Below are 16062 nucleotides of genomic sequence, written 5' to 3' on the forward strand. Positions count from 1 at the left end.
CTCTCCAGGGGGTAAGGGCCTTGTGTTTATGCTTAGATTATAGTAGTGGCATTTACTAGTGTTGAAGAATCCGAGGTTGAAAAGGCCACTCACTGAATGTGACAAAGAGTCCCAGCACATATTTTTTTTTTCCAGATCTGGATTTTGATTTAAAAATTAATACAGGATATGTTAATATGTTATGTTAATAGGCTCTCATCTTTTTCTTTTAAGGTCACAGGAAAAAAACCCCACCTTTTTGTGTTGTTTATATTTAAACATCTAAACAAAAAAAAAAGGTGTTTTTGTTCTCACCCCAACCCCACTTCTGCTCCTCAACAGGAACATTGGATCATTGTACTGGCCACTGTGGATGCCTGAGAAGTGAAAAGAAAACTGATTGGATTGTTTGTATTGTCCAAATGGAGAGCTTCCAGTAAGCAAAAGAAATACATTGAATACGTTGAAGAAAACAGATGAGATACTGAATTTAATTGAAAAGAAAAAGTAAAGACCACATCATCACGATTCCCTTCAAGACAAAATTCTCATTATTTTAGCTCTTGATACCCTTACTACTTTTGTCACACAAAGTCTGCAGTAGTCAGCAGCTAGACTCCAACAAGTGGGGAGGTGAAAGGATATGTGTACGGGCAGAAACGTGGGCCAGTCTCCCACACTAGCCGGTTCTCCCTCTTCCCCCCCCACGCCCACCTCTCCCCCCACTCCAGGACTGCAGCAGCACAGAGGCTGCAAAAGAATCGTACTTGTGACCAAAATGCAGAAGAGCCAAGCAGGTATTGGATGAGGCGGAGAAGAGCAGCAATAAGTGAAGTAAGTCACTTCCCTCAGCCACGTCCGGTATCACTACCTGAATCTTCACAGCTTCTTAAGTACCCAACAATTCCAGCTCTGTGTGTGTGTGTATGTGTGTGTGTGTGTGTGTGTGTGTGTGTGTGTGTGTGTGTGTGTGTGTGAGAGAGAGTCGGGGCTTACGTGAGCTCCCCAGTCCCCTTTCGCCCTAGAACAAGATGAGGAACAGGGTAACCCCCGGCCCTCACGCACCCTAGGACCTTATCAAGCTCCCTCCCATCCCTTCCCACATTACTCCACCCCCTTCAGCTCTCTAAGCAAAGAGGCAGACCGAGCTCTGGGCCGCTGAAGGAGGAAGGGGCTCCCCTTAGGGTAAGAGAGCGGCGAGAGGCGGGGCTCCAGGAGACGGGGGAGTCCCTCCCCGGGTTGTGCACCAGGGGGAGGGAAAGGAGGAGAGGTAGAGGAGTGGGAACTGGCCGAGGCAGCAGCAGCAGCCGCTGCAGCTGCAGACACTTCTCCAGCTGCGAATTGGGCAGCCCTGATCTCCCTTCTCATACCCCACTTTTCCTCACCACCGGCTGCACAAGCAAGCGAGGGCCCGATCTCCCGCCCGAGATAAAAAAAAAAAGAGAAGTTTCTGACTCTTGAAGGGCAGTTAGAGACTGGTGCAAACCAGGGTCCCTCGGCCCCCTCCCTAGCTGCTCTGCTCCCCGCCCCCACGTCCGTGGGCTCCTTGGCTGGCGAGCCCGAGCACCCAGGCGGAGGAGGAAGACTGGAGTGGGGACTCGCTTGCGGCCGGAGAGGAACAGCGATCGATGAAACCCTGCAAAGAAGAGGAGGCTGCGGCGGCGCAGGCTGCCGCTGGGGATGGCAGAGGGGCGGTGCAGACCCCTGGAAGGAGTGTGCAGAGGTGGCGGTGCAGCTGGCGCTCCGGGCGGGACAGGTCAGCAGCCTTCTTGTTACCCAGGCTCTCCCCGCTGCGGCGCCCTCCTCCGCGTGCGACCGCCCCGCTAGCTCCCTCACATCCGCGTTCACCCTCTTCCCCAGCCTCGGAGGTGACTAGGGCTCCCAGTTTCCCGTCTTCAACCTCAACCCCTCCCCTAGTCCCCCAGCTCGACTCACTGGGTTGACCGGCGCGATGCCCGTGCCGCGCCTCCCCTGGGCAGCAGGAGATGGAGCGAGCGAGGGAGGAGCTGGCCGGGGAGGTCAGGCACGCGGGACACCTGATTCCCAAACGCGGGAACATACTCTTTCCCCAAATCCTCTCTACAAGGAGCTGGAGGCAGACAGGTTCAAACCAGATCACCGGAGTTCCTTGTAGCCTTTCAAACAAACACACAAACAACTTAAACTCTTTGCATCTGTCGCCTAATGTGGTGGGTTGAAAAGCAGGAGATGTTGCGTGGTTTGAGAGGCTAACACTTAGCTTGTGGGAAGGTGTTTGGGGTAGGCTGGAGCCATATGGCCTTACCTCCTATCTCACGCTCTCGCTCCTCCCCCACCTCGCCCCCCCTCCCCACCTCGCGCCCCCCCTCCACCCTCCTCTTCTGAGTCCCAGTCTAGAGGTGACAGAATGCTTGTGTTCTTCTGGCCTGGTAATCTTTTGGATTGGTGGCGCTGTCAGATAAACTATCTCTGCGCCTAGTTTCTCAACACAGGGTGAGATATTGTCAAAGAAGCCCTTTGTTTTTTGTTCCCTGTAAGAACCTTTGCTTTCTCTTCATTTAGCAAGAAGGGGTGCATTTCTCTTTTGTCCCCTGCGTGTATGTCATCACCCACACTCTGGGTCCCCGTGGTGCTCTATGGAAGCACCAGATGAAGGTTAAAGTGACACAGGCCTTGACCTTTGACAGCTCTCTGGCTTTTTAAAAAGCAAAGTTCGACTTTATTAATCATGCTTTGTGGGGCAGCTAGGTGGCGAAGTGGTGTCAGGAGAACCTGAGCTCAAATTCGGCCTGAGACACTAGCTGTGTGACCCTGAGCAAGTCACTTAACCCCTCGATTGCCTCCAAAAGGAAAAAACAAAACAAAGACGTGCTTTTCGAGCTCAGGTTCCCAAGTCTAGGGCCCAAGAGAAAAGACCACTAAGCACAGATCAGAAGGTATATAAGTGAGCACTAACCCATGCACCAAGAACATTGATAACAAACATCACCCAAGCAGTTCCTACTTTGCAGTCATCAGCAATTTGCACTTAAGAAGGAATCATAGGATTTAGAACTGGAAGGGTGACTTTAAAGACCCTCTTGTTCAACACCTGCATTTGATACACGAAGAAGCTGAGAATCTGAGGTAAAGGGATTTGCCCAAGTCTCAAAGAGAATAAGTATCAGGTTTGGAACTTTTTTTTAAGTATTTAAGAGTCTAGAACTTAAAATTACCATAGACATTGGATGCAGTGTTAGGAATATAGTAGGTGCTCTTTAAACATTTATTTTAATTTTTTTTTGGTGAGGGCAATTGGAGTTAAGTGACTTGCCCAGGGTCACACAGCTAGTAAGTGTCAAGTGTTTGGTCTGAGGCCAAATTTGAACTCAGGTCCTCCTGACTCCAGGGCCGGTGCTCTATCCATTACGCCACCTAGCTGCCCCTCTTTAAACATTTATTGAATTAAACCTTGATACCAAACAGCAGGATTAATAAAAAACCAAATAGGTTAAATAAATGAAATGCCATTTTCTCTTTTAGGGAAAATTTTGCTTTGGTTTTGGGGGGGGATGGGAGAGAAGCTCTTTCCTGAGAAGTCCATCAAATTCACCTTAATTATATACTACTTGCTTAAGGCAGTTACTGGAGTTTTTTGTTATTTGAGAAATAATGGAAGGTAATAGAATTGAATAGAAGATTTCCTTTCAAAAGTGAGACTAGGCCAATTACAACTAAAAATCATTTTTTTCAAGTCCAATGACAGTTTTTGAAGGAAGTCTACAAGTTTTTGGAATGGGACATTGAAGTAATTCTGAAAAGAGGTGGAATGAAGGGGGGGAGTGGGTATACTATACTCTCCTTACTTGGTCATTACCATTAATTGAGTTAGCCACCTGTGTGACCTTGGGCACATGAGTCACTTAATCTCTCTGGGCCTCAATTTCTTCATGAGTTAAGCTGACTTCTAATGTCCATTTCAGATTTAACATTCTATGATCTTGAATATGACTCGATATGCTGTATAGATAGATGGATAGATGGTACGTCCCTGACATAGTGCTAATTTCTGGGGATACAATTGCAAGCAAGTCCATCCCTACCTTCAAGGAGTTTATAGCCTCTTGGGGGAAGACAGCACATAAAGGGAAGCTGAAAAGAGGGGGTGCAAGCAACACAACATGGAGACTGGCTGGAGGTAGCATAGAAGGTACTATGATTTTTGATGGAAAGTTATGCAGTTAAGGACAATATATTACATAGTGAATACCGTGGAAATACCATCCTTTTGGCTTGATCTCTATTATCTTCTCCTCTGTGGGAAAGGAAGGATTCCAAACCTGTACATGTTGATTGTTATAACTGAAGGGCAAACATTCCTACCTGTTTATCATCATATCTTTCTTAATTGCTGAAAGCTATAGGCCCTTCAAAACTTGGGGAGGATAGGGAAAGGAAAAAAAGGTTGGCAGACTTTCCTGGAAAACATAGCTTCCTCCAAGAATGCAACTCTTCTCCCTTTCTTATCTTATCCTTTCTCTCACCCTCATTTATGAAGTGTATATCACCATTATACGTTTAAAGACCCATATAAACCTTTTGTTTCTAAGATGCTTTTGGAAAAACCTTCCCCAAAGATTCAGAAGCTGTTTAGGCTCTGCTCGGTTAGCTTGGGAGGATGACAAAGAGAAGAAATTTCTAAATGGCTAAACAAGAAGGCAAATATATTTTTTGTAACATACAAGAAAAGCTGAAAAAAAGGGAAGGTGGAGCAAAGATTCTGCAATTAGGAGTCTAGTCATGGAATCCCTGGTTTCTGGGAGCTCTCGAGCATTATGCTGATGCATCCTGCCTGGCAGATAGGAAAGAGTATAACTGACCATTGCTGTGGAAAACTAAAGCCACACAAGATCAGTGTGACCCTTATGGAAGAAGTACAAACTGTCTTTCTAATTACCTTACAAGATAATCATAAGGCTAATTTTAAAACTTTTTAGTCTAGATACTTAGTCCAGTTAGGGTTTTTAAATAATGGGTTTTTAACAAATTGAGTCTTCTTCAGCCAAAGTAGTTTTCATGGCTACCACAGTTCCCATGAGGTACACAAAAAAACATAACCAGAGCACTTTTGGTTTTTGGAATATAGCTGAGAAACATCATGGTGTAGTAGGAAAAAGACCATACTAGGAGATAGGACACAGGTTCTACCAAAAGACTGAATAATTTGCTTTGGCCACTCTGGGTCCTGATTTCCTCAGCTGTAAAATGAGTGGATTGGACTGAATTATTTCCAAGGTACTTCATAGCACTAATGCTTCTATTGCTATACCAGTCCCACTCAACTTTCTCATTCATTATTGACTTTAGTGGTTCTCCCTGACCCCACCCCAACAAGCAAGTAATGAGTTAAATTCTTCTTGCCCCCTCTATTTCTATTTTCACTTAAGAATTTAATACATTCATTAAGTACTAGTAAATACAAGACACCACATAAGATGCTGAGGATACAGAGACAAAAAATGATTTAGCAATTCAAAGCTTTCTATAATACATCCAATCAATCAATGAATTTGTAATATACTGTGGTAGGTGCTGGGAACACAAACACACACACACACACACACACACACACACACACACACACACCACACACACAGTTCCTGTTCTGAAAGGGCTTACACACTATCATGGGAGTAAGTACATGTAAGTATATAAAGAATAAATACAAGGTAGTTTAGGGAAGGAGAGCACTAGGGAGCTGGGAGGGCAGTGGAGAAGACTTCAGGTAGAAGGTAAAGTGTTTAAGCTAAGTCTTGAAAGAAATTAAAGTTTGTGTTTTTTTCCCCCAAGCACGGGAAATAGTTGGTGCAAAGGGACAGAGAAAGGAAATAGAGTATTATGTGGGAGGGCTAACTAGGCCAGTAGATTGTGAGGAGAGTAATGTAATGAGGCTGGAAAGGTAGGAGTCAAGTTGTGAAGGGTTTTGAAAGCTAAACAGGAATTTATATTCGATCCTAAAGGTAAGAGGGAGCCATTAGAGTACATTGAGTGGGGGAGTGAAATGATGAGATAAATGCTTAAGGTAAATCCCATGTTTTAGGTGTAATGAGTTAGAAGTGCCAGTAGTATAGCCACATGGAAATGGCAGTCAAGCTCAGCACAGACACTAGGACGAGAGATACAGATTTGGAAGTTATCTGCATAGAGGTTGATTTTTGAAGTTATGAAAAGAAATGGGATTGCTGAGAAAGAGTGGAGGGAGAGGTAGAGAGGGAGGGAGAGGGGGAGAGAAGGAAGGGAAAGGAGGGGAGAGAGAGAGGAAGAGAAGAGGAGTAGAGAAAAGAAAAGATGATAAAAGATGAAATCCTGAGAAACATTAATATTAAGTGGTCAGGATAGGAACAAAGATTCAAAGAATATTAAAAAGGGGGCAACTAGAGAGATAGGAGGAAAACCAGAAGAATGTGATGTTTTTGAAGATGAATGAGGAGAAAGTACCCTATACTTGGAGGTGACCCACATTGTCAAAGACTACAGAGTGGTCAAGGAGAATAAGAAGATGATTAGAAGATTTTTTGTGACTTCAGGTAAGTTTATTAGAATGATGAATTCAGAAACCCAATTCAGTATTAATGGATGTATAGTAGGGAGTGAGGAAGTAGAAACATTCAATATGAATAACTTTTCTAAGTTTAGCAGTTAAGAGGAGAGATGGAATGGTAGTTGAATGAGCTACAGGGTAAAAGGAAGCTTGTTAGGAAAAAAAAAAGCATTGGGGAGACCTGAGCATGTTTGTAAGCATTATAGGAAAGAGCTAATGAGGAAGGAGAAATTCAAGATATGAGAAGGAAGTGATGATACTTAGAGCAAAGCTCTGAAGGAAGTGATAAAATATCAGATAAAGGGCATAACAGAGGGATTACCGTAGTAGGTAACAGGGCTGGTCCTTTTTCTGTGGTAGCAGTAAAAAGAGAGAAGGTGATGATGCAGAGGTTTTAATTATGGAGGAGTAAGGTTAGAAGAGTTTATGTCAGATAGCTTCTGTCTTCTCAGTAAAGTAGGAAGCTGAGTTATCTACCACATTTGTGGGAATGTGGCTGGGGTTGATGGTGAGAGGAAAGAAGGAAAGCTTTAAAATGATACTGTGGTTCATGAGATAAGGATAAAGTTTGATGTGGAGCAGCTGTGAAGGCCCAGCTGGGAATCAGCTGAATACTACAATTTTCTCCAGTGTTGTTCCAGCCTTGGAGAAAAAGAGAAGAAAAACAAATTTGTGGTGGTCACCCACAAACAGGTGGGATGGAACAGTAGGATTAGCTGGACTGGGGGGAGAATGTGGAAAGAGCAAAGATGGATTCTAGGACAGCAGCTAGTGAGATGTTACTATAGCACTAGAAATGGACAAGCTTAAGTATAATAACAAGCATGGGGGACCTAAACTAGAAGAGAAAGGACTCAAGAGTAACAGTAAGGGAGCAGAGTAGATTCAGTGTGAATCAAGGAGTAGGGGGAGTGAAAAAACAGAATTGTGTGGGCATGAATAAAGTGGAATCACAAAGTTCTGGAACTTAGAAGCAATGCAGTTTTGAGAGATGTTGACATCTAAGGTGTGACCACGTTGTTAAGTGGTTGAAGTGAAATGAAGAAAAGTATGATTTTGGGAACTGAGAAGATTGAGGAATTCAGATTTTAGAGGGGCCATTGAAGTCCATTCTGTCTACACTTTGTTCTTTCCCCAGCTATCACCCCTGTATTAAAACTGTACTCTCTCCTCTTCCCCATCTCAAGTCTGAGGGAAGAGATCAATTCTACACTGTCCCCTATAGTGGAATTCCTTGTCTCCCTACCCTATAACCAATCACTCCTTGCCATCTCCTACCTTGGATTACTCTCTCCATATGCCTCTTTCAATCCTATTTATGCATTCCTGAATAAACCTGTAGGATATCCTGGAAGCATGCTAATTCATCCACTACAAATTTATGTTTAACTAATGGCAACTGGGCCCTCATTAAGGCCAGGCAAATATCTAGCCATTTCTCAATCATCAGTCATGTAGTCTTGTTTCGCTTTTCGCTACTAAAAATAAAGCCACAATAAAAGGAGGGAGGTGATAATCCTGCTGAATCCTGCAAATTTAGGCTTGCTGTAAGGAAAGACTACCAGAAGATTAAAGCTACCCATAAGTGGACTTTCCTTTCTTTTGGGAAGTAGTGGGTTCTCCCCAACTTTAAATTGTTTTCTTTTTTGCCAGAATTATGTATTATTAAAAAAGGATGTTATCATTGTCATTGTTTTTCAAATCTGGCTTCAGACACTTACTAGTGTGTGATCCTGGACAAATCATTTAACCTTGTTTGTCTGTTTCCTGATCTGTAAAATGAGCTGGAGAAGAAAATGGCAAACCACTCCAGTATCTTTGCAAAGAAAACATCAAATGTGGTCAGGAAGAGTCAGACACAACTGAAATGACTGAACACCAAATGGTCTTGAAGAAATGAGTGGCCAAAACTTGTAGGTTATACAGAAGCCTCATGCTTGTATATCATGAATGCTTTCTCAAAAAAATGAATTGACAGGTCCAAGACATGCACACCAAACAATGTAAGAATGGAATTGACATTTTAAAATACAAGGATTTTAAGTTTCACATGACAACCTTTCAAGTCCCAACTTTAAGTTATTGATCAAGGTCTGGATGACCAACCTACTTTTTAGGTAGGTTGTAGAAGGAATTCTTATTCAGGTGTGGATTACACTAGTTGACTTCTGAGGTCCCTTTAATTACTGAGATTTTGTGATTCTGGTCAGCCTAGTATTCTGGATCATGTATTCTTTCTGGGAACAGACAATGACAGTTTGGGGCACATCTAGAGTAAGGCTTCCAGGATAGGTAAGAGGACTAAAGAGATATAGCTTGACATAGTGATCCCACTACAAGAATCAATTGAATGAACCTGGATTGTTTAGACTAGAGAAGAGAAGACTTATGGAAGATGTGATAGTTATTTTTGATTAAAGGGCTGCTATTTGGACTTGTTTTGTTGACCCAAAAGGTAAAGAGGAGCAGATTTTGGCTTAATGTAAGGACTTGAGAGGGATATATCATACATTAAAGAATGTAGGGCAGAAGCCCAAAAGATCCCAATGGCCTAAAATGGTCAAATTTAATAAGCTGAAATTTAATAATAAATGTAAGTTTTTACACTTAGGTTCAAAATGGATTTCATAAGATGAAGGAAACATGATTGGACAGCAGTTTGTTTGAGTAAGATTTGGTAGCAGTGCGGTATGACAGGCAAAAAGCAATCTTGAGCTGCATTAAGAGAGGCAATGTCCAGAGGATTTGGGTGAGAGTCCCATTGTATTTGGCCATGGTTTTAAAGGAGGGGTGAGAAAGTTTGGAATATTAAGTTTGGCTTTGGGCACCACATTTCAGGAATGCCATTGATAAAATGGAGTACCCCTAAAGAAGGTTCATGAGATCATCCCATATGAAGCTTATAGAATTAGAAATGGAACTAGGGATATTTAGCATGAAGAAGGGAAGATTTAAAGGGCACTTTGAAGTAACTCAACTTATATTGCCAGAATGCCCTCTAAAAAAACTGAACCAATTTATAAGTACACCAATGGAGAATTAATAATGATGTCAATCCATAGCACTACCAACATTGAATTTTATAATCAACATTTTTTGCTAAATTGATAAGCGTAAGGTGCTACCTCAAATTTGTTTTGATTTATTTTTTCCTTAGTATTAGAATATGAATATCTTTTCCAGTGGTTGTTCAAAATTTGTTTTTCCTTTTTAGAAGACATTTTTATCCTGTGAAAATTAGGGAATATGTATTATTCTTACAATTTTGTGTCATTTCATTATAGGCTGTGAGTGTCAGCTTTTTTCATCAGATAAATTTATTGAAAAAAAAATTTTCACAATCTCTTTCCTTTTTTAAAATTTTGTATACATTCTTTTCTTGTTGCCCTTTTTTTTCTTTTTCTTTTTTGCTTTTTGGTGAGGCAATCAGGGTTAAGTGACTTGCCCAGGGTCACACAGCTAGTAAGTGTCAAATGTCTGAGGTCGTATTTGAACTCAGGTCCCTCTGACTCCAAAGCCAGAGCTCTATCCACTGTGCCACCTACCTGCCTCTGCCCCCCCCTTTTTTTTTAATGCATTCAAATTCTCCGCATCCCCAACAAAATCCTTTTTCTGTTGTTACAGCATAGTGTGGTATTAGCCTTGGGTTCTTTTGTTGTTATTTTGACTTTTTCAATCTTATTGCTGCATTTTGTTTTCACAGCTTACAAAATATATCTTTTCTCCTTCTATCTGTAGTGCTATTCCTTGAAAACAAGTATTAAAGAAAGATGTGGGGAGGGAAGAAGGGAAAGCAGTTTAGCAAAGACAATTAAGACACTATTTATGTGTGACAGTTTATGCAATAGTCTATGTGCTTATTTCCCTACCCCTGCAAAGAGGGAAATGGGGTACATTTTCACAACTCCTCTTCAGTTCCAAGCTTGTGACCATGGGGCCTTGAAGACTTTACCAGACAGGGCATAAGCTTACGTAGGTTTTTGCCAACCTCAAAAGTCTTTTATTAAAGCCCTAGTTGATGAAGACTGTGTTGGCTACCTTAATTGGGACCAACCCAATTAGAAAGGCTCATCACCAGAAAGTTGGCCGTTAGATGATGACATTTTTTACCACAATGAACCATGAAGTGGATTTGCTTCTGCAAGTGACAAGGGCAGAATGGTAGAAAGGGGACAGAAGGTGCTAAGAATATTGCCTTTTAAGAGGTGATATACATGACTAAGGTGGAATGTTCTCCAAACAGGGTAACTGTTGGTATTCTTATTGTACTATCTTTGTTCAACAACCAGTTCACCAGTCCAATAGACTAGAGGATCCAAATCATAATATTGTTGCCATTCTTGCTATAAATTAAATCTAAAGTCATAAGGAAGTTGCAGTAAAATAGAAGGATGACTGACGGGCTCCCCTTGGAAAGGCAAATAAAAGAGTTGGTGGAATTAATTAGTGCACCAAAAGCATTGGTGTACATTGTAGGCCCCAAGCCAACAAGAAAAAAAAGCATCATTTCATGAGACACATGGATATTTCTGTTTGCAGGGCTCATGGATGAACATCAGAGCAATGGACAGAGTGCTAGGCCTGGAGTCAGGAAGATCTGAGTTCAAATCCCACCTTAGCCACTTACCAGATATTTACTAGCTATGTGACCTTGGGCATGTTACTTAACCTCTTCCTGACTGAGTTTCCTAATCCATAAAATGGGGATAACACCATCTACCTCCCAGGGTCATGGTGAGGATAAAATGAGATATTTGTAAAGTGGTTTGAAAATTTTAAAGTGCTATGGTTATATAGTATTATATATATTATATATATACACACACATACACACACACACACATACACACATACACATACACATGTAGCTGTTATTATTAAGGAATCAGGCTACTTTATAGATCATGGTACATATATCCCGACATCTTTTGCAGAGAGCGTGGAATTCGACAAGAGCTTCCAAATGTCTTTATGTGCATTGACGGATACCTTGTCCCTTGAAAGTGAAAGTGAATGTAGGGGAGGGCAGTGAAAAATGTCAGAAGATATGGTTCAAGACCAAGAACTAATGATCCATAGCTGCTAGACTACTTAGACACTTCACATCTGTATATTATAAGTACTTAATTCAAGAAAAGTTGAGTGTGTTTAATAACTAAAAGTATCTCATGGGGACAGCTAGGTGGCTCAGTGGATAGAGCACCAGCCCTGGAGTCAGGAGGACCTGAGTTCAGTATCTTAGACCAGACAGTTGATACTTACTAGCTGTGTGACCCTGGGCAAGTCACTTAACCCCAATTGCCTCATATAAAAAAATGTATCTCATGAAAAAATAACATATACATATATATATATATATATATATATATATATACACACACACACACACACATATATATATATACAAGAAGACAATTGCTACCTATCTGGGAGATATTTCAAAATCAGATATTCAGTGATATTGTTAATTAGTAAATGCAAAAGTCAAATTAAATTGAAAAGAACTATTAAAGACAAGAAGACTTTATTGGTGATTACAAAGAAAGATTGTATGGAACAGAAGAACTTAAGTTGAAGAAGTCAGTCAACAAACATTTATTAAGTGTTTACTGTGTGCCAGGCACTGTGCTAAAAGGTGGGAATACAAAGAAAGGTAAAAATATGTCTCAGCTCTCAAAGAATAAATATTTTTTAATTTTATTTTTAATATATGGAATAAAACAAGTATTTCTATAACATAGTACAAAGATTGCACATGAAACTGCGAATTTACTAAGCACAATTTGTTATTCCTTTCAAATATACAACAAAATTATCATGTAAATTTCTTTTCTTCTCTCCATCCCTTCCCCCCTCTCCCCCTCATCCCAGCTCATGATGGCCGCCATTAGACACAAATAAGTATATATATGTAAAATTATTCTACACATGCTTCTATTTATCAGTTCTTTCTCTGGATGCAGATAATGTCTTTCTTCATATGTTCTTTATACTTTATTTGGGTATTTATAATAAAATAAAAATTGCTCAAAATAGTTCTTAAAACAATATTGTTGATACTATACACAAAGTTATCTTGGTTCTGCTCATTTCCCTCTTCATTATTTCATGCAAATCTTTCCATGTTTTCCTAAAGACACTGAGTTCATCATTTCTTAGAGTACAGTAGTATTCCATCACAATCATATACCACAGCTTGTTCAGCCATTCTCCAATTAATGAGCATCCCTGCAATTTCCAGTTCTTTGCCACCACAAGGAAAGCTGCTATAAACATTTTAGAACATATAGATTCCTTTTGTGTCTAATGGTAGCCATCTCTAGGGCAGGGGGTGGGGGAAAGGGAAGAAAAAAAAGAAAAATATTTACGTGATAATTTTGTTCTACATTTGAAAGGAATATTCAAGTTGTGCATACTAGATTTGCAGTTTCATGTATGATCATCTTTTTTTATTGTACACTGTTACAGAAATGCTTACTTTATTAATTAAAAATAAAATAAAAAAGAACATATAGATTTTTTTTCCTTTTTCCCTAATTATCTTTGGAAATAGACCAAGTAGTGGTATTGCTGGGTCAAAGGTTATAGGTAGTTTGATAACTCTTTGTGCGTCATTCCAGATTACTCTCCAAAATGGCTACCTCAGTTCACAATTCTGCCAACAATGAATTAGTGTCCCAATTTTTCCATATGCCATCCAACATTTATCACTTTCCTGTTCTATCATTTTGGCCAATCTGGTAGGTGTAAAATGATTTCTCAAGGTTGTTTTAATTTGCATTTCTCTAATCAATAATGATTTTGATCTTTTTTTTATGTGACTATAAGTTGTTTTTATTTCTTCATCAGAAAACTGCCTGCTCATATTCTTTGACCATCTATCAGTTGGGAACTGACTTATATTCTAATAGATTTCACAAAATTCTGGACATGTTTTAGATATAAGACCTTTATCTGATTAACTGTCTATGAATTTCCCTCTCCCCCAATTTTCTATTTTCCTTCTGAGCTTGGCACACTTGTTTTATTTGTATACAAAACCTTTTTAATTTAAAGTAATCAAAATTATCCATTTTACACCTAATTTTTCACTCTATCTCATTTGTTCATAAATTATTTGCCTCTTCATAAGTCTGATAAGTAATATGTTCTGTGTTCTTTTAGTTTTCTTGTAAAATCTCTCTTTATATCTAGGTCAAGTATCCATTTTGACTTTATAATATACATTCTAATGGGAAAGACAAACAGAAAGTGTGAATATTGAAGATATATACAGTGTAAACTCTGTATATAGAAGATATTTACAGAGCAATATTCATAAATAGAAGATATATACACTAAATGGGAAGTAATCTCAAAGAGAAAGCACTAAAAATGGAGTGTGGGAAAGAAAGGGAAGCTCTCTTGCAGAAGATGGAATTTGAACTAAGTTTTTAAGGAAGCCAGAAAGAAGAGATGAAGAAGAGAGCAAATGCCAGGCATAGGGGGTGTCCAGTGAAAAGGCATGGAGATGGACAGTGGAGAGTCATGTGTAAGGAACAAGAAGGTCAGTTTCACTGGATTGTATTATGTAGGAGGGGGGTAAAGTGAAGACTAGAAAAGTAGGAAGGGGTCAGGTTGTGAAGAGCCTTAAAAGTCAAACAGAATATTTTATATTTGGCCCTGGAGAAAATAGGGAATACTTGGAGTTTGTTGAATAGGAAATGACATGGTCTGATGTGTGCTTGATAGCTGAGTAGAGAATGGATTGGAGTTGGGGGTAGGCTCCCAATAGTCTATTGCAACAGTCTAAGCATGAGGTGATGAGGATGAGAACCAATGTGGTAGTTATGTGAGTGGAGAGAAGGGGACATATAAGAGAGATTTTGTGAAAGTAGAAATGAGAGAACTTGGCAACAGACTGGATATGTGTGTGTGAGGAGGGGGGTTGAGTTAAGAAGTCAAGGGTGACACTGCAGTCACAAGCTTGGGCAATTGAGAGGATAATGATGCCCTCAGCAATAATGGTAAAGCTTGGAGGGGGAGAAGGTTTGGGAGGAAAGGTGTTAAGTTCTGTTTTGGACATGCTGAGTTTGAAATATCTCCAGGACATCCATTTTGAGATGTCTAATAGTTAGTTGGTGATGTGAGATGAGGTCAGAAGAGAAGTGAGTGCTGGATAAATTGATCTGAGAATCACCTGCAAGGAGGTGATAATTGAACTCATGGAAGCTTATGTGAATGCCAAACTAGAGAGTGTAGAGAGAAGAGAAGAGAGCCCAGCATAGCCTTGAGAGACATCTCAGTTAGTGGGCATGACCCAGAGGAAGATTCAGCGAAATGGACTGAGAAGGTCCAGCAGGTAGGAAGAGAGGAGCAATGTTATGAAGACCTAGAGAACAGAGAGTAATTAACAATGTCAGAAGCTGCAGAGAGATTAAGAAGGATAAGGATTAGGAAAAGACCATCAGATTTGGCAGTAAAGACATCATTGGTAACTTTAGAAAGAACAGTTTCAGTTGAATGATGAAGAGGGATGAGGGGAAAGGAAGAGAATAAACATATATGGTGCCAACTTATTTAATTTATCAAGCACTGTGCTAAGCACTTTACAAATATTACCTCCTTTGATAGGGTTGAAAGCCAAATTACCAAGAGTTTAGAAGAGAGTGAGAGGAGAGGAAGTGAAGATAATCAATTGAAGATGGTTTTCTCAAGGAGTTTAGCCATGAAAGGGAAGGGAAGTATAGAATGGTACCTAGTGAGAATGCTCAGAGGAGGGGCAGCTAGGTGGTGCAGTGGATAGAGCACTGGCCCTGAATTCAGGAGGACCTGAGTTCAAATCTGGCTTCAGACACATAACACTTACTAGCTGTGTGACCTTGGGCAAGTCACTTAACCCCATTGCCTAGCCAAAAAAAAAAAAAAGAATGCTCAGATGAAGTGAGGGTTTTTAAAAGGTGGGGGAGACATGGGTGTATTTGTAGGAAGAGGAAAGTAACCAGTAGATTGAGAGACAATGAAGATTAGTGAGAGATTGAGAAGACAAAGTGGAATGGGATCAAGGGTGATGTTTAGGGTTTGTGTTGGCCAGAAGGGCCACCTCTTTTATGTGAAACAGGTGAAGGAGGAAAAGGGTTTGGAACAGTGGTGAGTGGGATAGTGAAACAATTAGAGAGGCATATAAGGAATACTTTCTAGAAGCGAGGGCCCAGTTGAGATTATGTTAACATAAATTTATACCACAGAAAGAGAAGGCATTATAAAGAAGGAGATTTGGAGGTTTTGGAATTATGAAGAAAGCCAGAGGTTAGAATCCAGGATGAGGAGGAGGACAAAGACCGAAGGATAAGGATCCAAGAAGAATGAGAAAGTTAGTAAGAAAAGGGAAAGGAAATTCATAGGATCACAAATATAGCATTTGAAGGAAACTTAAATGTAATCTTGTTCAAACTCTTTAGTTTATAAATGTGGAAGTGGAGGCCCAGAGAAGTTAAATGACTCACCTAATGTCACACAGGTAGTTAGTGACAAAGCCTGGATTA

The 16062-nt window shown here is 40.4% G+C and overlaps 1 protein-coding gene across 1 annotated transcript in view; it reads left to right on the forward strand.

Moving 5' to 3' along the window:
• The first annotated feature begins 1517 nt into the window (after positions 1-1517).
• The window catches only part of IMPA2 (inositol monophosphatase 2), a 76393-nt gene continuing 61848 nt past the window's right edge, over positions 1518-16062 (forward strand). The window contains 2 exon segments of the mRNA XM_078153530.1: positions 1518-1665; positions 1668-1735. Of these exon segments, the coding sequence (XP_078009656.1) occupies positions 1608-1665; positions 1668-1735 (126 nt within the window). The 5' untranslated portion in view covers positions 1518-1607.

The sequence above is a fragment of the Phascolarctos cinereus genome, unplaced genomic scaffold (genome assembly GCF_003287225.1).
Source record: "Phascolarctos cinereus isolate Bilbo 61053 unplaced genomic scaffold, phaCin_HiC Scaffold_4;HRSCAF=312, whole genome shotgun sequence".
NCBI classification, from domain to species: Eukaryota; Metazoa; Chordata; class Mammalia; order Diprotodontia; family Phascolarctidae; genus Phascolarctos; species Phascolarctos cinereus.